The 21,342-nt window shown below is 36.2% G+C and overlaps 2 protein-coding genes across 2 annotated transcripts in view; both read right to left on the bottom strand.

The window, feature by feature from the left end:
* Window positions 1-4,426: 4,426 nt before the first annotated feature.
* Window positions 4,427-21,342, bottom strand: part of MOR1 (ARM repeat superfamily protein) — a 35,632-nt gene continuing 18,716 nt past the window's right edge. The window contains exons 40-54 of the mRNA XM_086583730.1: window positions 12,344-12,420; window positions 12,184-12,263; window positions 9,238-9,303; window positions 9,010-9,136; window positions 8,010-8,132; window positions 7,833-7,910; window positions 7,569-7,727; window positions 7,320-7,478; window positions 6,549-6,646; window positions 6,310-6,466; window positions 6,091-6,207; window positions 5,883-5,978; window positions 5,609-5,680; window positions 5,213-5,510; window positions 4,427-5,111 (exon numbers count right to left, since the gene is read on the bottom strand). Coding sequence (XP_086439856.1) covers window positions 4,840-5,111; window positions 5,213-5,510; window positions 5,609-5,680; window positions 5,883-5,978; window positions 6,091-6,207; window positions 6,310-6,466; window positions 6,549-6,646; window positions 7,320-7,478; window positions 7,569-7,727; window positions 7,833-7,910; window positions 8,010-8,132; window positions 9,010-9,136; window positions 9,238-9,303; window positions 12,184-12,263; window positions 12,344-12,420 — 1,979 coding nt within the window. The 3' untranslated portion in view covers window positions 4,427-4,839. The remainder of the gene's footprint in view (window positions 5,112-5,212; window positions 5,511-5,608; window positions 5,681-5,882; window positions 5,979-6,090; window positions 6,208-6,309; window positions 6,467-6,548; window positions 6,647-7,319; window positions 7,479-7,568; window positions 7,728-7,832; window positions 7,911-8,009; window positions 8,133-9,009; window positions 9,137-9,237; window positions 9,304-12,183; window positions 12,264-12,343; window positions 12,421-21,342) is intronic.
* On the bottom strand, window positions 18,457-19,046 carry LOC147476001 (glutaredoxin-C1-like). Its single transcript, XM_086583731.1, has one exon. It carries the CDS (start codon window positions 18,911-18,913, stop codon window positions 18,548-18,550), a length of 366 nt encoding a protein of 121 aa, XP_086439857.1. The 5' UTR covers window positions 18,914-19,046; the 3' UTR covers window positions 18,457-18,547.

Here is a 21,342-nt window from a genome sequence, read left to right as displayed (position 1 = left end):
TAGGTTTTGCATGTAGATCGATACTATGGTTTATGCTTTGGGGATTTTCTTTTTTCAAGGCTTGTCAACGAAAAGAACCCATTTTGACTTTTAGTAGTGGAGGAATATGTGAACAATATGCTCTTCTAGCAAAAATAGTGGTCAGACTGTCAGCCAATAAAATATGCATTTTGACCAAAATTCAATTGTTGCTAATAAAATATGAGCACTTCTTCAGTGCGCCAGATGTATGGTGCGTAGAAGATATAGACCTTTGGATCAGTACTTCTGCCGTCCAATACACACGCACCCCGTGGTATGAGTGGCCCAGATTTGCCAGCACACCATACGACCTGCGCAGGATAGATTTAGCCATAAAATATGGGACTAAAATATTTTAAAACAAACTATTATAATATTAGGATTCAAATCCATTTTATAACCCGACTAACTTCAAGTTAAAGTTAGGAAAAAAAACTTTTAGGTTATTTGAGGGTTGACCCACCAAACTTGTCAATAAAAATAAACATTAATATATGGTTTTTGAGACATCAACAAAGTCCAATACTTTATTAGTTATCCATAGTTGTTATCTGCATTCTACTACACAATTTGTTATGCATATCAATATTAGCGAAAATGATAATTTATTTTGTTACTGACATACCCCATATTGTGTTGGACAAATTCCAAAAAAAAAACAATTATTACAAATATGTCATTGTTCCCAAAAAATCCAAAAAAAAACAATTATTACAAGTGTGTCATTGGTCTTAAAAAATTGAATTCGAAAATCCCAAGCTTAAACGACTCGGCTAGGTCGTTCATTGTACAAACCCAACGATATGGCCACACCGTTTGGACTAAGTTCCAAACGACCCAAGTAGTCGTTTAGAACTTAGTCCAAACGATGTACCCACACCGGTCAAGAGGCGAGAAACAGAACTTTATATTTTTTCAAAGTTCAAATTCCAAACGGTGTGGCCATACCGTTTGGACTAAGTCTCCAACGATATGGCCACACCATTTGGACTAAGTCCCAAACGGTGTGGCCAAGTCGTTTGGACTAAGTCTCCAACAATATGGTCACACCGTTTGGACTAAGTCCCCAACGATATGGCCACACCGTTTGGGATTTGAACTTTGAAAAAATATAAAGTTCTGTTTTTTGGCCTCTTGACCGGTGTGGCTAAGTTGTTTGGGATTTAGTCTAAACGGTGTAGCCATATCGTTGGGTTTGCACAATGAACAACCTAGCCAGGTCGTTTAAGCTTGGGGTTTTTGAATTCAATTTTTTGGGACCAATAACACACTTGTAGTAATTGTTTTTTTTTTTTTTTGGGACCAATGACACTTATAATAATTGTTTTTTTTTTTTTGAGTTTGTCCAACACAATATGGGTCTGTCAGTAATAGGACTCTTTATTTAATTTATTTACGGATTATTTGTAAACCCAACCCAAGTTTAACCCATTAATGGGTCGGGTAACCCATTAATTTGGCAGGTTGGGTTAGGGGTGTAAAAAAAAACCGTTGACCCATCATCCGGTAGGGTATCCGGTCTTCATCCGCCACCCAAACCCGCACCGACCCAAAAACAGACCCGCCCCGCCCCGCCACCATTTTTACGCGGTCGGGCTATGGGTATAGGTTCTATGCTCAAACCCGACTCGTACCGTGTCAAAAGCCATTGACCCGCACAATTTCAAGACTCTAACTCTAATATTTTTGTATTTTGTTTATATTTTCTGTTAACTTTTGTAGAAATTTAAGAGATATGAACACAAACTTATGAGTTCAACATCAATTTCAAACATTCAAGTTTGAACATCGGGCAAATATCAAAAGTTTAAATTCAACTTTCAAATTTTGGAGAATATTATTAATCATTCATCTTTGTATTAATTTCGTATTCTTTTAGTTTATATTTTATTGTTTTGTACCATAGATCATTGCTCCCATCTTCATTTTATCATGCTATGAAAAATAATCAATTTACAAATGATAAATCACGAGAAAAAAGTTTCAAATTTACAGATATGGTTTTGGGTTTTAGTTCAAGTTTTTTTATTTTTGTTTATTTTTAATTGATTGATTATATTTTTTTTCTCTATGTTGTGAATTGGAAATATATTACTTGCAGAATTAGAAAGTTTTTTCTAGGTAAAATTGGGTTAAAATGATAATTTCCACCCGACCGGAATGACCCGTTCAAAACCCGCTCCATAAGCTGACCTAACGGTTCGGGTGATAGTACTAAGACATGACACTTCAACCCATCCCGCCCCGCCCTGTTGGTAACCATTGGGTTTGTATCCCCTAGACCCGCCCTGCCCCGACCCATTACTATTTGACCTGCGATTGACCGGACCCGCCCCGTATTACACCCCTAAATTGGGTTCGACAATCTTGACCTGTTTAACAAATAGGTTGGGTTTGGATTTGCTTTTCAACCCGCAAACCAATATCGACTCGACACGACCACACAAACACAACCCGACACCTGACCCATTGCCAACCCCTATGTGGCATGTAAGCAAGTCAGTGTCACAAGTCTGTTCCTACTTGGATTAACATTTAATCTTCTAAAGATTAATATGCATCATTCCTAAACAATTATAAAGTCAATCCTTCAATCACAATCACGATCGTATATTACAGCGCACGATTGAAATAGTAGAATGAAAATCTATATTTCAGTTTTAGAGATGAATCCTAAAGGAACCAACGGATTCCTAGAAAAGGTGTTTTAAGTATAAAATTAGAAAAAAAAAAATGAGCACGGTGCATGCAGCTTTTTTTTTTTTTCGATAATCGGTGCATGCAGCTGGTTAACATTGTAAAGCCAACAATTTCAGACAACTATATTATTTCCATCTATGGATTTTTAAGGTGAAAAGTGAAAACAACCTACTGGTGGCGAGAAACAACCTTACTCCGAGGACCAAATTTTGATACGGATGATGACTCTTAAGTCTCAACTCTCGAAGGTGTTTGCTCCTATTTCTTCAAGTACACGTTCCTTAATGAGTCCTGATAAGCAGGGGCGGATCCAAGACTTCAATTCTCTCCGGACTAAAAGCCTAAAAGATAATAGCCATGCCATTATATAATCCTTCAAGCCCAAGTTCTAAGAGCATCTCTAGGTGGTGGTAGTATCACCTGCAGATTTGCTTCCGAAATTTGACAAAACTTTTCTTAAAATCTGACCAACTCTAAGTGGCCGCAAATTTCACCCCGCGTGTCATTAGTATTGTCGCGCGACACTCCCAATGTCGCCCCAAATTTAAAAAATAAAAAATAAATAAATAAAATAAATAAATAAAATAATAATAATAATAATAATAATAATTTAGAATGGCGCGTGACATTACCATTGTAGCGCCGCATCCACATCCGAAATCGAAAATTTGCATTCAGGGATGCGGCTAAACAGGTGATACTACTAGATTTGTTTCCACCTAAAATTGGTTTTTCGCAAAATTTCGAGTTTTGGAAGCAAATTTAGAGGTGATACTACCACCTAGAGATGCTCTAAGTATGTGGGCAGATTTTTTTGCCTTGGGCAGTTGGACTTTAGGTAGTTTAGGTAGTATAGTATTTTTTGTTTTGTAGCAAAAGGACCCTGGGCTGAAGCCTGGTCCAGCCCTCTCCTAGGTCTGCCCCTGCTAATAAGGAGAGATTGATCTTTCCACGCTATGGAGAGATCTAGCCAAATAGCCGTTAGATAGGAAACTACCAGATCCCTAAAAGAGCATGTCTCACTAAGTTGGCAACTGTTTCGTGGCCCATAGACAAGACAAGACAAGACAAGAAAAAAGCAAAATAAACTTTGAATACCCTCGCCTTCTTTCTCATTCTTTCTTTTAACATTTTCTTTAGTAAAAATCTAATGTTGAATTGGTTCTTATTCATCTAGCAATCAAGGGGGGGGGGTATAGCTGTAACAAGAAACATGAAGGGAAGTGGGTGTATTGTCCAAATGAAAAATGAAATATAGAGGGAAGAGTGGAGTAAGACTGTAATACAGTGAGAAGAAGATGACCGAAAGAGAAGAAAATGACCGAATCTTTTGTTGAAATATTTTTTTTGTGTGCTCCATTTGGAAGAGAGACTGATCTCTCCTTATCACTTGCCATTCTTAATTAGGTCTCCAAAAAGCTCTGGGCCTGGCATATACCAATAAAGAGAACAAATGCCAGCAAAGCTCTTTGTTGTAAAAATTCATAAACGATGTGTCAGCAAGTAAACAAGGTGTACATTCATATATCGTTAACGTTTTCCCCCCGTTAGTTAGGTCACGACTTGTATTTAGTTGTATCACTATCGAAAAATTAGTTACTTCCAAACTCAACGAGCCAACAAACAGCAACGCAAATTGTCGCACAAGAAAATTGACTAGAGGCGAATTCTGTAGTAACCAAACTTGAAAGTGCTTCATCCAGTATAGAAAAATGCATTTCCTCATCTATATGTTAAATGCATTAGTTTAATACAGACTACATGTAATATACAAAAAATACAAGTATTTTTCACTTGATCAAATGACATGAGCTACCGATATTGCTAATACTTACACCCACATGAACTACATACGTCCTATAGACTGCGATAAATTACATCCTTCCACTACATTTTTTTTCTTTTGCTAAATACCCACAAAAGGCAAACTGGCTTGTTGCTTGTGCACGGTAACAAGACCCATGCACAATCTCGAATTCCTCGTCTTTTCTGTTTCCATATTTCAAGACGAGCATACACGAGGTCGGTGCGGAAGCAAAATCCTTTCTCTGTTAGCAATGATCCCTTCAACGGCCAATGCAGAGGCAAAACCTTATAACTACTTTACCAAACATCTCCTTAAATATGTTCTATTGTTCCGCTTTTAAGTCTTTCCATCCGAGCTTGAAGACCAGATAAAGCCTTCTCATCCATAGGTAGAACCCCTGCTTGCACGGGAAGGTCTGGATCGCTGCGATGCGGTGCATGGGAAAGCTGACCCTGTGTACCCTGAGTTACAACACCATTCATATGCAACAACGTCCGGTTTCCAGATTCTGGGTTCCCAGCAGCTGCAGCCAATTGAATGCTCTTCATTCTCTCTCGAATTGCATCCAGTGTCCCAGTGGTTACTAAACAGTTTACATGAATTCAATTGTTAGAAATATCTTCGACAAGAATCCAATATGAACAGAAATTTTAAAGAAAACCCTTAAGTATCATATGTCATCACCTCCTGAAGAATATCTATCATGCCTTTCGTCAACCATATGATGCCTCAACTCTGACTGATCATAGGTAGGGCCCCTACACATGGCATTGCCACCCCTCTCATCATCATGATGAAACAAAGGCAAGTTTGAGTTAACAGATTCAAGTCGCACATTTTGTGACTTGGTATCACTCAAGGTGTTTGTATGTACCGGTGACATAGGTGCCAATTTTGGAGAAGAAAGATTCAGAGCAACTGGAGGAGGGGTCGAGATTGGCACACTTGACGGTGTCCTTCCAGCAGCAGCATTCTTTTCCATCTGCAACACAAACATACCAGCAAGACGGTAACACACACTAAATGATTGTTCTGTTTTCCAGGACAACTGATAGATCTCAAACCAGAAATCATGCAAACCTGAGCTAATCCATCTCTAATATATGTCCTAAAAGCCTCACTCGCATTCTGGAGCTGAGAAAATATGTCAACCTAAAACAAACAAACAAAAAAGAATTAAAGAAACTCGGGTTCCGAGCAGTGCTATAAACTCAGATTTCAGTAGAAATGATTTTAACTGCTATGCAAGGTGTCATAAACTATTAAACCATACTAGCAGTAAAATCTGAGAAGCAACACAGCAACTAAAATAGAAATCAATGCAACATCAAATATCACAAAATAGATTATTCACCTTGGGGTATAGTTGCGTTATACGGTAGAGTTCAAATAAACCTATTGTACATGTTTGCTTGTCACCGATTTTCTTAAATATTGCAGCAAGTTCTTGCTGTGCATGCACATCAAACAGACATGAAATCAGTAAATACAAATTAGTGAAAGGGGCAGTGACAAAATGCGACAAAGATAAAACTGTATAAATTGACATAGTTAAATAGAACCTTTAACTGGGCATCCGCAGAATGTGTAGTGGGTGATGGACTGTTGTTTGCAGAATCACCCCAATGAGTTTGGCCAGTAGGGCCAGTTGGAGTCAGCATTCTGGCAGCAGCAAGGGTCTGGTAGGAAAGAGGATTCAAATAAGTCCTCTGAGAAACAAATTTAAGCTAACAAAAAGGTTTGAGTGTTCAAAGTTCAAACTATTCACGGAATTCAAGTACCTGAAGATTAAGGTCGATGTAGGCAAGAATAATAGGTTGAGGTTCCATGTCTATGGGAACCATGGAAAGATGGCCCTTAATAGCAGTCCCGCGTAACTTAACAAGTTCATGTAAAACCGTTTTGACCATTCTCAAGGGCTTGTCATCAGCTCCAGCTCTGATCACGCATAGCATACCCATAAATACAATAAAATAAAAATTAGCTAAGGCTCACATTGTAGCAAACTAGCAATTATTACCTTTTTCTGATTTCTTCCATCCCTAGCTCCTGGAGATACACATGGATGCTCTGAAGGATACGATCAAGGTCAACTTCATAAATTGTACTTTGAAGTACCTGAATCAAAATTAGATTGAACTTTTAAATATTCCACACTCCTCAGATATAGAAGAAACAAAAATCGAAATACAGATTTGTTTTGACGCGCAACTATATATTAATAGGAATCTAAGAATATGATATTAGAAAATTTTGAAATTACCAATAACACAATCACTACAGTGGGAAAGTGCAATTTCCAGTAGTGAATTTGATAATCCAGGAAATCAAATTCCCTTTTCGTTAATAAAATTACAGAAACAGCCGACTTGCGTTTATTCTTTACTAATTTACGGATTTACCTATATAAAGGTAAGTATTTTTAACCTTAGAACAATAAATTTTAAAAGATAGCAGTGTTCTGGAGAGAGCCAACTCCAACCCTCCTACAAGAAGATTACATCATAATACAGCCATCACTAAATTCTCCCAATTGGAAAGAACTCCATTCAACATAATGTGCTTTAGAACAAAAGTTCATCTGCTGGAGTTACCTATAAAATCTGCTAACAAAAATGAACTAGAACTAGAAGTTCTCTTCTAGACTTCTACCTTCGAATTAAAGACAAACTAGAATTTTTTTAATTCAAACTCCAAAAGTCTAAGTTCTAGAGGTACATACATTCAAGTATATAAATTGTTCAATATCAAGACAGAAGAAAAAAAGTAAACAAAAAGAAACAGGTATTACTTTGGTCAGTTTGATAAGACACTTCACAACTAGATCTGAGAACTTCTGATTTCTAATCACTACAGTTTCAGGGGATGCTGGTGAAGGCCATCTGGACGGGTCTAGCGGGCGCAGGAGATTGATGAGTACAACAAAAGATGATGTGCGTTCTGCATTATCCTGAATTTAACACCGTCAGTCAGGGTCAAAGAAAAGCCATTAACAATGCATGGTGAAAGCTAATATTCATGTATCTGAGACTGAACTAACCAGAATCTTTAACATCAATACATTCAACGCTTTCAAAAGCTGGCTACCATCATCCATCAGCGGAACCCTTTCATCCAAGAGCCAAAGCAAAAGCTCTGTGATGAGGCTGTGAAGAGTGCTCTCTTTTATAGCATGAGCAAGTTTTTTATTTTGAAAGGTCTGCAGCATATACAAATTTTATATTAGCAACCCAAAGTAAATAAATGAACAATATTCCTACAAGACAGAAACTACTGAAAAAAGGTTTAACAACTTAGAATTCACCTGCATGAGTGTATTCAACACATATTTACAAGATCGTGAAGAAGCTCCAGCCAGACTGAAGTCGAATGTCTTGGCTACCTGTAACATTGCATGTTTTTACATACAAAAAAAGAAACATTGTATGCGGAATTCATCAGGGAGATAAATGCATTTTGATGAAGTCAGTTCTAACTGAACCTTAGTGGCCAGGCATAAAACAAGTTTATCTGCATCCTTGATAAGATCATCCATTGCAGTGCTTTCAGGATCATTTGTAGCTTGTGCCAACTCATGGCAAACAACTTTCATGCCTTCAACAGACTGCATCAAATATAGTCAGTGCATTATAATTTAGAGCAAGTGATACCAAGGCACCACAAACAGAGAAAACTAAACTAAACTGTTCCAATTTTCACACGTAACATATTAATATTCTAGATCATGTGGTACCACTGTGAATTTTTTTATTTGCTCAGTAAAATTTACTTTGTATATATAATAATGATGATACAGATTACAATGTTTTCGGTCCAAGTAGTACGGAGCTACTCGACCAATTTCACACACTCCCAATACCCTTTACAAAAGTGCAATCATCTCACTATCCCATCCCAATTGCACATGAAATCAACAAATATTATGTGGTACCACTGTGCATAAAGGAAGCTTTGGAGACCAAACTGATTGATCAACCTCTTTCGGCAAAAGTAAATTTTGTTGGTTGACTAGTTCCAATGGTTATTCTTTCGGAAGCATAGAGAATGGCTTTACAAAGGTCCTAAAAGTGTGAATCCTTCTATAGCTTGCAAATATAATCTGTCCCTGGAGGACTCCTTTGGTTACTAATTGGTGGAATGCAGGGCAATCCAAAGTTTTTTAAGATTTTATTTAAAAATCATGAATAGATCGTTCTAGAATTTTTCTTTAAGTGTATGGAACTGTAGACGAGGGAAAATTTTGTTGGTGTTAATTTTTTTTTTTGGGGAGGGGGGGGGGGGGACGGATGGACTAGCAGACAAGGTAGTAGGACAGAGAAAAGGTGGAAGTGGAACAGGGTGGACAGATGGACTAGGAGGTGCAAGGGCCGAAAGCTAATTACGGGTTGTATTTTCCCAAAGCCCAACTGGCATTAAGTGGGACCAAAATCGAAAAATCTAGAAGTAAATAAATTATTCAGATGTAAAGAAAACTAAAGTACCTGCTCAGGAGAACCAAATGAAATGATATCCAAGGCTTCATTCCAGTCAGTTGGAGTGTTTGGACTTGCTACAGAACGAGACACAAGATTCCTGTCCATGTAAGCCTCAGTATGACCGAAATTTTCCCTACAATTAGAAATGCGAAAAAGGAGTCAGGTAGATAAACAACAACTAAAAGCATCAACCATCTTAATGCCCTCACAAGTTCTCATGTTACTGATCCATACCTTGACAGGATTGGACCAGCCACAGATCGTGTAAGAACTTCCCCACTCTGCTCTGCCAAATCTAACCTGTAAGGTCGGAAAAAATATGTATCTAAATCACTTCTTCAAGTAAAACAACCGTGAGACAATATTCAAGAGTAGACTTTACAATTTTATCCCCTATCCCAAACCTACAATTACGTTCCATGTTACCAATGCATAATAAACATGAAGAGTGCACACGTATAATAGATTAATAGTAATAGGGGAGCACCAAATTACCAATAAATCAAGAATTACTTCGCAACTCTACACTTCCTTTTCTTTTTGTAGTAGTAAAAGTAAATAATTATTAGTTAATACATAATCTGGAAAGGTATTAAAAACAGCTACGACGATATCCTACAGTGCAAGTACACAACAAAGAATCAAAAGAAAACAAGGAGACCAAATCAACCTCAAGGCCACTCAAGAAATGTCACTACACAGTGCCAAACAAGGGTTCCAATTTAATACAAAAGGGCGTAATTTTTTTAACAAAAATAAAAATGTGATAGCATAATGTCTAAGAAACTAAAAGGATAACAGTCTACAACCATATCTATTTCTGACTGAAAATCAACAAAACCATTTTGAATGGCTTTCCACACCACACACGTGAGGGCAGAGGGCCAGCACTGTCCCTGCTATCCCACCCAGAGCTGACGTCCCCAAACCTAGACTTGACCACTTTTCTCCACAATCTCTCACACTCCTCCAATCTCCAGAGCAATCTGTCCATGAAGTACAAATTTTCTCATGCATCCCACACAAACCAAACTGCATTCTTTCTTAAAGACATACACTCTTTCCAAACTGACCAAGTGATGCTTATTATTCTCCATCTTGTAGTCCAACATAAAGTTCCCAAAAAACAATTGTCAACTTGTAAACATCTTATTTTCTTCTTCCACATCCTTTGGCTTTTTATTTTTTACAGCTATTTACTCTCTTCTTGTTGTCTACTAGAACTTTACTTACGATTGTTTTGTAATTAGATCATATAAAAACAAAGAAGCGGGCCAAAACTGCAATTATCAAGCTACAGTAAAAAAAAAAAAAAGGTACTCAAATTATTTTGGCACATCCATTCCTATAAAACAGTAAAGTCATTCTCCAAACAACCCACAAAAAATATCATGTGAGGGTACATAACTGACCAGTCTCTTTGCATTTTAAATACATATCAGGTATGCATTTCGAAGTTTACATCTAATCTTAAGGGTGAAAATGCAACCCAAATTTTTCTACACAAAAGTACGCAAGACAAGAAAGTCATACTTCATAAGCACATCTCCACGTGTATAATTTTATGCTCACCTACTTTGAAATGTATATATAACCACATAGCCTCCAAAGCTAAGCAATTAATATCGGTTTTCAAAGTTAATTGGGTCAAGGAACAATATGCGATTAATCGGTTAATCGGTGATATAAACGGATTTAATCAGATATTAATATTTGGCCCTATCAAATTATATATTAGTATAATCCTACCAAAAATTACTAAATGGTTATCCAAGATGCAACAAACAATATCAAATTCTAATGATCACATCCAGTATTACGAAAAATACAAACACAACAAAAATATTACAGATTAAAAGGAAAAAATGGGGCGATGGAGAAGAGAGAAAAGAGAAAATATATTAGTGAACCTGTACAAGAGTCCAATTGTTAATTTTATATATTTTCTGGCTGGGGGACCGATATTTTCAGTGATTTTAATTTTCTCAGTTTGGCAAGAAATCAGTCATGTTGGTGATAAAATGGATCGTTGAGGAAAAAATGAGAATTCGTAAGAAAATAATCCGCTTAATAAGAGATGGTGATTAATCGCAATATTGACAGCTTAGCTCCAAAGGGTAATTCACACCAGAAAAGGTACCAACTACATATTTTTCCTGTTTCACTAGTCAACATAGTCTGACTATACAACAATTTTATTTACTTTATTGATTTGAAAAACAGTGGTGTATTAATAAAAGTAAGAAAACTATATCAACATCAAGAAACAAGACGAAGCTATATTTTCAGGACCATTAGACCCAACCTACTCTGCCCCAAGGTTTATATACCCGAGTTAACCGCTAAAAAAAAAAAAAAAAAAAAAATTAAAGGCGAAAAAAGGAGCAAACACAAACAAAATGCAGACCCCATCTCAAGAAGTGTCACCATGCCATAACCAGTCGTTGTCACATCCAAGTTATCAACCCAGCCCCCATCTCATGCCACACACGCCTTTTATCTTTGACGTATATTTGTAACTATAAACTGGAATCTGAAAGCAGCCTATCTATCTAATAATACAGGATGGTGTGGGGCCCAAAGGGCCCCATCCAACGGCACAAATCATTTCACAAGTTGTGACATGGCAGAATCAATGGATTCAACACTTTTGAGTTCTTTAGTCTCTTTATGTGTGATCCACTCGATCACACTTGATAATAAAGTCAAAAAATGGTGGGTCAGTGCTGCCCCCCATATTAGTCAACATTAGTTGCTGGGTAATTTTCTAATGGGTCTATGGGCCGGGGCCAACAGTACCGTACGGCACGGGTAAATACAAGTATTTATGTAAAATGGAATTCATTACAGAAACTGGGTATATAAAGATATAAATTTAAATCAGGAATGACATACAATATGCACAAAACTGAATACGAAACAAAACTAAACCTTAAAAAATTATTCCAGATATGTAAGCTAAAGTGAAGGCATTTACAATGCAAAATCAAGAGCAAAGCATTGTTTAACTTTTTAAACACAGAAACTAATGCTCAAAAAACAGTAAGAACATAGGGAACAAGTACAAAACATAATCCCACCCACATTATGGATGTAAAAATAAGTACATAAGAGATAACAGAGGAGAAAATAACTAAAAAGTAGAATCACACAGTTTAAAGAACAAAAGCAAGTTCATACCCATTGTCTCTAACAGAACGTCTCAAGGCTGTTCTAGCATCCCCAGGCTTTCCTTCCTTTCTTTTGTCCATCTCCCTTGCCTGTACAGAAACGAATAATTAAGAATAGAAAAGTAAAGACTTCAAAAAGGGGTCAGAAAATAGGTGAAGTATAAACTGACTTTCCACTTAAATTTGTCATCCAACATGCTTTTTTGAGCATCTGATAGTTTCCCCACGTATCTCCATATGTCCTCACCTGTACCAACCAAGTAATTAATACAACAGCAACACAAACACCAATAATATCATAAGATACAAGAAACAGCAAGAAAAGTGGTGAATAATCTTAAGGCGGAAGCAACTTCATTCAAAAGCACCAATTAATTAAACAGAAATCACACCCGACATAACAGATTCAAGGACCACAATAGGGGGAAAAACTAAAATCTTCAATTCAACTATTTAATTACAAATTAGATATAATCAAAGAATCAAAATCAACTATCTAACCATGAGGATTCTGAGCCTTTTCATAATAAACCCCTATTTCCATTTCCAATTCTAATACAAGTCCTGAATATAATTGTAACTGAAATAGGAAACAACTTTTATTTCCATTTGTAAAAGTCAGTCAATAAAAACAGTTATTTCCATTTTATTTCCACCGGGTTTCTTTCTTCGCATTCTCAAACATTTTTCTCCTGCTTCCATCATTTTAAGAAGCTTTCCTTTGCTCGTTTCTACAGCAGGAAATTTCTCCTCTGCAAAGACTAGCTATTTCCCAACTTGGTTCTCTTCCGCTTCCTAGTCAGAAGTGAAGCATACAAATACCTTCCCCTTCTGAGTGAACCTCAAGTACACTTCTCTAATTAAGGCCCAATAAAAACAGAAACTACCTCCAACCTACTTAAAACAGAAACTAATGAACTGAAACTACTATTAAAATTTTCCATGCTCTTGCATAGAAAAGCAACAAAAATATCACTAACAAAAACGACAATGCAATGACAATACGTTGATGACAAGAAAGAAACTTACAAGGTGGAACAAAAGCCTATGCTAACCCCACAGAAAAATGGATAGCAAAAGAAATAGGACTGATTGTGACAATTGAAGCAGTACAAAAATCATACCACCTTAATTAGAAACAGTGCCACTCAACACAGATTGGCAGACTTCAGAGAGACAAAGCATGTTACGAAGGGAGTATGAGAAACCATGAGACAGATGTACAAGAGTACAAGATGAATTAAGGGCTAAATATTTGTCGATACGACCATCAGAACACCTCACTTCAAAATTCCTAACCATCATAGTTGTCAACACACAAATCATATCGCAAATCACATCAAATCGGGAATCATAAGATTCAAGAAATTGTTAAATATAAACAACAAAAACATAGATTAAACAAAATTAACAAATTATTTACACAAGACTTAGAGGATGGTTAGAACAAAACAAGTGGATATGACTACACGGGCCAGTCATATAGAGTATTTAATTGGTCTTATGAAATGGCCCGTATGCTTTTAGTGAAGTACTGAAATTCACTTTAAATGGACTCTGAGTAGTCAAGTGCTCAAGTCTGTCTTTAAATGGGCCTTACATTAGTTAGGTCAACCCATATTCTCTTTTGAAAAGAAGATGGTACCCAACTTTTATATGTAAAACCCTAAAGCCGCTGTCTTGCACTAAACACATGCTGCTGTAAGAAGAACGAGAGATCGAGAAAGAAAAAATAGTAAGTACAGATCAAAGAGGATCATCAAGTGATCGTAGGCAGCAAGAAGCCACTAAATCATACATTTATACCCACAATGCATAAGAGTGTCTCAATTACAAATAAAATCATAGTGACCCACTCCTTGAAAGATTGGAGACGCACTTGCCCAATCAAACAACACTACCATGTGAAGTTCTTTCTCCTTACACTCGAAGATCCCCAAGTTTCTTTCCTTCTAAAATATACCACATAATAGCACTTCAAATATGATCCCCTAACCATTTGGCTTTCCTAGATAATGGACCCACAAGAAACTTCTTCCCCAAGGCTTCCTCAATGTTTACTGCCTTACTGGTGGATCCCACGGTCTATTGAGTGGGAAGAAGAATAGATTCCGAACATCTATTACTAGAAGACAATTCAGTAGATGGGGGTCAATGCTTTCCTCCATCCATTTGCAAAGTTGGCAAAGATTTTGTAGATTCATAACCCTTTGGTTAATATTATTAATAGTTTAGATCTTTCCCAAATAAGCAAGCCAACAAAAGAAAGCTACTTGGAATGCGATAGAGGTTCTCCATATCCTTTTGTGTGAAAAGTTTACAATTCTCTCCGTCACATCAAGATTCAACAAAGCAAATTCCTTGGCTAAGACCAAGTAGAATGATTTCACGGTGAATTCATCTTTTACTACTCAAATCCACTTTCTAGCATTCATGTCCCCCAATATACTACCATATTTCATAGATGCATTCCAAAAAAAGTCTTGAACCACTCCATTCCCCAATCATTAGAACCTCTTCTAAGTGTAGGTTCTCCATATCCTTCTATGTTAAAAATTTACGATTCTCTCGGTCGCATCAAGATTCAACAAAGTAAATTCCTTGGCTAAGACCAAGTGAAGTGAATTCATCTTTTACTACTGAAATTCACTTTCTAGCATCCATGTCCCTGAATATACTCCCATATTTCATAGATGCATTCCAAAAAAGTCTCAAACCACTCCATTCCCCAATCGTTGAGACCTTTTCTAAGTGTTTCATTCCACACGACCGATTCATTTCGACTTTATAAGTAATCAAAGCTTTCTAACTTTAAAAGCTTTCTTGTTGCATGCCAAGTTATAAATGCCCCCAAATTGCTCTTTAAGTGAGGTCTCCCCAACCCAAACATCCTCCCAAAAGGAAATGGTCCCACCGGTTCCAAGTATAAATGTCACACATTTTTTAAAGTCATCCCAACGACTTATTATACCCCTCCAAAAAATTCTCCCAAATGGATATGTTAGTAACTTCAAGGTCCACTTACTTTCCCCCTCACCAAACTTGCCCGCTACAACTAGGGTGACTTCGGATCGGATCGGATCAACCTCCTTCGGAATTTTTCCAAATTTTTTTCGGAACCTAATATGCTAGCCAAATCCGATCCAATTTTTTTTCGGATTCAAAATATATTTCCAATTTCGGAACTTTTGGAAATTTCATAATAACTCGGAAATTTCGGAATACTTGGTAAATTTTCAAAGATCTCTTTACTTTCAATTAATTTAGGAATATCATACGCCAATGTTCATTGTAGGGAGAGAAAACCATGTCCACAACACCAATGTACCAACAACAATACACACTTGTTTACTAAGAAAACCCATTTTCATTCAAATAAGTAATCCAAGAAAAAGCGAAAAAAAAAGAACTGCGACCACCAATAGCAAGCATTGCATTACGTTGAGGTGCGGGTATTTGTAATGTTTCAATCTTTCGTGTGTGGAAATTGAAGCGTGAAGTTAATGCATAAATAATGGATTATGGTCTTGGACTCTAAGTAGCTTTACATAATATTCTATCTATTGGAATTTGGCTTTTGGATTGGTCTGGAAGTCATTGTATGACTCAATGACATTTTTTTTTTCATATCATTGTTGTTATGGCAAACGGTGTAATGACAGTAGAGTGATCCAATTCAAGTGGGGAAGTAGCGGCTAGGTTATGTTTTTGTTTTGTTTTTGGAAGTAAAAAACTAGAAAATGAATGAATGGTCGAGATCTAATCAAGTGGATAGTGAGAGAAGTATATATTTTCGGAATAAATTGGTAATAATATCGGAATTTTCGGATCGGATCGGATTTTAGAATTATATCCAAATCCGATCCAATTTTTTTTCGGAATTTTCGGAAATCGAAAAATCGGCACATGAAAACTACACCCAGAGCCAGACCAATTTCGGGTCAGATTTCGGAAAAATCGGAAATTCGGCAAAAAGAGACACCCCTAGCTACAACTCTCCTCCATAGATGTTCCTCCTCCTCACCATATCTCCAAAACCATTTTGATAACAAGACTTTGTTCATAAGTAAAATGTGCTTGCAACCCAAACCATCTTCCTTTCTTGTTGGTATGCAAAGTCCATCTCTTTTCACCAGGTACATCTTGGTCTGACCACACCACAAGAATCTTCTGAAAAACCTTGATAAAAACTTGCTCGCAGAAGCGGGAAGTAAGATGAACACAAATGATTTAAAATAAAAATAAAAAAATGAACTATAATTTAAAGGCGAACACTAAACAAACATAATTAAATAAAACACAGATCAACTAGAATAATCAATATGGGGCAAACATGATTTAACCCACGGGATTCAACCCTTGAACACAAGTCTATCTCTTTCTTTCCTGTTTTCCTAGTTTGTATGGTCTCATGTACTTTGTACAATGATGTAATCCTGTCCTTGATATAGTTCAGGATTCCTTATACTCCACTTGTAGTGGCCTTTCTGGTCTTTTCCCTACATTAAATAAAATTTAATTATCAAAAAATAGTAATACCCATCAGAATAGGAAACTGATGTAGGACAAGAAACTTGGTTTTAGAAATTAGCAATATTCGATTTTAATATTAGTAGATTTAGAAATTGGTTTATTTAGGAGTTTCTATTTGCATTAAGCTAGAATTAGAAATAGTTTCCATTTGCAATTATTTGGGGGCAGTAGGGCAACCATTAAAAGTAGAATTATTTACCTTTTCAAAATTATATTTAATAAAACTAATTTTCATTTAATTTCTTATGAAATAAGTGGTACCAAACAATGAAATACTCGATGGGTTTTTCAGTATTAATTCTGATCAAATTGAAAAGAGAAACTGCCAAAAACAAAATAGAAATAAAATAAGTTAACTCCTAGCAACAGGGAAGCTCCACAATTTTAAAGGATTATCACATTTTGAAAATGAGATAATGGTTTCTAAATATTTTTTACCAAACACGTCCCTAAGGGTAAAGTATATCGTGTCCGGACCACGAATATGCCCGATCTGGCTGCCTCGATCACGATGTCGGGATCACAGCGATTTGGAGTATCCGATTTTATAATTAATTTTTTAATTTCCGACACGCGGGGGACAATAATCTCACACATACAAGAAATTTTTTTGGAGCTTCAACAAAAAAAAACAAGTAATATAAAATCCAAGTTAAGAAGAGATGCAAGAGAAGATGAAGTGAATCCAAGTTATACATGTAAGTTGCTGCTTAATGTGTTTGAATTGGTCATTTTATGAAGTAGAATTGCCATTTTAATTTGAATTTGGTGAAAAATGCTCAATTATATATATATATATATACAAAAATGCTCTTATGCGGACTTCCCGTACCAAATAAAATCCGGACCTAAAAGAATCTCAATTCCATATCTAAATTCTAAACAAAAAAACCGGACCCACCTTTATCTTTCCTTTTCTCGCTCTCTCTCCACCATAGTAATATGAGTCTAATAATACCTCTCTCTCTCCTCTTTTTTTGCTGCCCACTCTTCCTAACTTCCAACCCCACACACTCTCTCTCACCTGAGTCTCAATCACTTTTTCCATTTCTTTTTTAATCTCCTAATCACTTATCGACATAACAAAAAATTACCCAATTTATAATCTTGCAATGGGGGTAGTTTAGAAACACTTTCAACTCCTGTCAACCAAAACAAGCACCTGGATCTAGTGAGGCTTTACTGCAAACACATCCCAGTTTGAAATACCAACTGAAGTGATAGAATCTGAGATTCACGAGGAGGAAATGATCATTGATGATTTGAAGCATCATAGTCTTGAATCTGAGAAAAGCAATGTTACCCGCGTTTTATTTGTTCTTCTGTATTGACTGAAGGAAGTGTGTCTTGAAGTCCGCACGAAAAAAATGATGCATCTATTTGGTTATTGGAAGTGAAGTTTTTTTTTTTGTTAGTGAGTTCTCCATACGCTTCCTTCAATAAGTCCAGAAATCGGTCTTCAGATGCTCAGTTTTCCATTGCCATTATAAGCACCACTGGACTATCTCATGGTGGAAAAAATGGACTTTAATATCTTTAATTTGAGCACTCATCTTATCACCACTTTTTTTTTTTTTTTTGAAAGTAATTAACAAGTTTTTCACTGATCTTTTTTCTGATTTTCCATACAGGAGAGCGAAGCAAATACATTTTTCTCTCTGTAAACATCCTAGCTGAAAAAAGGGTGAAAAACTAATAAACCTGACAATAGGAAAGTCACGTAAACAAAATGGAGGAAAATATTGAACCCATTCCTCCATTTCTCCTTTTCTAAGTAGCTAGCTATATCTCTGAAAATCTAAATGACATTTTTCTTTCTTTCTGAATATGTGACAGTATCTTCAAAGCCAAAGAGCACCAGCTTCCTTTAGTAAAGGAACCAAAGTGCCATTAATATGAGAAGCCATAACTCTATCCATGGAACCAACAAGTTTACCACCAATAAAAACCACAGGAACAACTGGAGAAGTACCCAAAAGCAGCATTAATGTCTTCTTAATCTCTTTCCCTCTTGGGTTTTGATCAAGCTCATAAACATTTGGGTTCACATCCATTCCACAAAATAGCTTCTTGATAGCATGACACATGCAACAACTGCTTATACTGATAACCACTACAGCACTCTCTGATGCTACTCTTTGAATCATCGCCGGTGGGTACTCTTCATTAACAGTGTTGATTGTCTTCTTGTATGAACCCCAAGCCATTTTCCTACTTCAAAAATATTCTCAAAGAAAGAAAGTTGACTAGTAGAGTGAGCAGTCAAGATATGATGGTGTGTTTTCATATTGTCACCACTTAGTTTTCATATTGTCATATGTTTTGTTTTTGCTGTCATTGCACTTGCGTTCAGTGGAATCCGTTGAATCTTAGTTCTATAAGCTGAACTCTCGAACTTCTGATTACTATATGGAATGGAAAAAAAAAAATATATATTATAGAGAGAGAGAGAGCGTAAGAAAAAAAGAAAACAAAAGTGGGTCCGGTTTTTTTGTTTAGAATTTAGATATGGAATTGAGATTCTTTTAGGTCCGGATTTTATTTGGTACGGGAAGTCCGCATAAGAGCATTTCTGTATATATATATATATATATATATATATATATATATATATATATATATATATATATATATATATATATATATATATTACTCAAACGTGTCCATGACGTATCCATGTCCTATATTTTTGAAAAATGTCGTGTCCACGTATCTGTGTCGTGTCGTATCCGTGTCGCGTATCGGTATCCTCGTTTCCTAGCTTATAATGGTTGCGAAAAGGCCCTTGAAGTCCAAGAAACCATATCTATAAGTATGGGTTTCTTATTGACAACCATTATGACTATCAATTGAATTGAAGGTTTTCTTCCTCCAAGTTTGTTTTCTTTGTTATCTTTTTGTCACTTCTAATCTCAATCTTCTTATTCTTAATCTATTGTTCTTATTCTTCTAATTTTCTTATATCTCTTCTTCACTTCTCTCATCTTGATTTCTATATCACTTTCTTCCAGAATACTACCTCGTTCTTCATTAGAAATATTAAGAGATAATAATTTGGAATAGTAGAGTCTAAAGTTCACCAAGGTGCACGTCCCCCTATAGAAAGACACCTGTTTTCCAACCCGCCAACTTACTCTCCACCCCCTCAATGTCATTAAAAATAATGTCACTTTCTTCCAGAATACTACCTCATTCTTCATTAGAAATAATAAGAGATAATAATTTAGAATAGTAGAGAGAGTAAAGTTCACCAAGGTGCACATCCCCCTATAGAAAAACACATGTTTTTCATCCAGCCAACTTACTCTCTCCCCCCCCCCTCAATGACATTCGTCCAAATATCCTTAGACTTAGCCATATATGTTGTAGGAGATGTCTCCAACTCACAAAATTAATTCTAAGCCCGGAAGACGGAAGCCAACTCAAACCAACCAAACACGTTATTAATGGTATAAGCATTTTCCATAGACACACAAGTAAAGAACATGGTGACATCCACAAATTGAAAATGTGAGATGGATATTGAATCCACCCTCCTTGAAGCTCTAAAACCACCAATCTTTCCATCCACCAACAATTCTCCGTCATCCTACTTAAAAGCTTAGTGATAATGATAAAATGAAAAAGTGAAAGAGGGTCACCTTGTATCAATCCTCTAGAACTTTGAAAAAAGTCATGTGGGACTCCATTAATGAGAGTAGATAATCATGCAATTAAAACACATACTCCAACCCATCTACCTCCAAATACCATCTTTTCCATAACAAAATCAAGGAAATTCCAAGACACATGGTTGAAAGCTTTCAAGATATACATTGTTCTCATAGATAATTTTCAATTAAATTCATTGTAAAAAAAATGCCATGTTGTCGAGTTTGACAAGAGCCATTTGATAGCAACAAACAAAGTTTGTCTAAAGAATGTTCTCTTGGAGAATTTGGTGTTCTTTTTTGTTCGAGTTCGGTGTCACTTGGGTGTGTCTTGGTTCGGTGAAGAAGGTATTAGCCACATGATACTTGAGGGTCCATTCTCGTAAAGGGTGCTGTCTTTGGAGCATGCTTCCTTTTGCAATATGGTCGGAGAGGAATAATAGACATTATAAAGCTACTACAATGTCTAGGGGGAAAGTGGTTTTGGCCATCAAAGCGCAGCTGTTTTTCTTGTTGAAAGTGCATCACAAGTTTCAAGCCATCCTTTTTGAGGCTTTCGTGTGAATGGGAGTCTATTATGAGCTAATGGGAGGATTTTTCTATGTTTTTTCTTCTCAGTTTCTATTGTAGCTTGCACTATAGGATATCTCATCCTATTTCTTTTCAACATATATATAAACAATATACTTTACTGATCAAAAAATAAAAATAATTAACATTTTCCCTAGAAAAGCTAAATTTTCCACTGAAAAATAGTAAAGCAAACATGCCCTAAACTAGTTTATATAAATAAGACCTTAGTCATAAACAAGCATAGTGTGATTGAGGTTTTATTTTCAGATTAAAAGTGCCTCTATTTATGTTTGAATGACTTTCTGAAATAACCCTAGTTTTCTCTATATAAAGACTGGTGTTTCTTCAATTTTATCTGCTTCGGCATATTCGTATTACATCTTGGAGATCATCACTCAAAAATTTGAACAGAT

This window comes from Coptis chinensis, chromosome 9 (genome assembly GCF_015680905.1).
Source record: "Coptis chinensis isolate HL-2020 chromosome 9, ASM1568090v1, whole genome shotgun sequence".
NCBI classification, from domain to species: domain Eukaryota; kingdom Viridiplantae; phylum Streptophyta; class Magnoliopsida; order Ranunculales; family Ranunculaceae; genus Coptis; species Coptis chinensis.
Note: the sequence above shows the minus strand (reverse complement) of the source record. Positions and strands in the feature narration are given on the sequence as shown.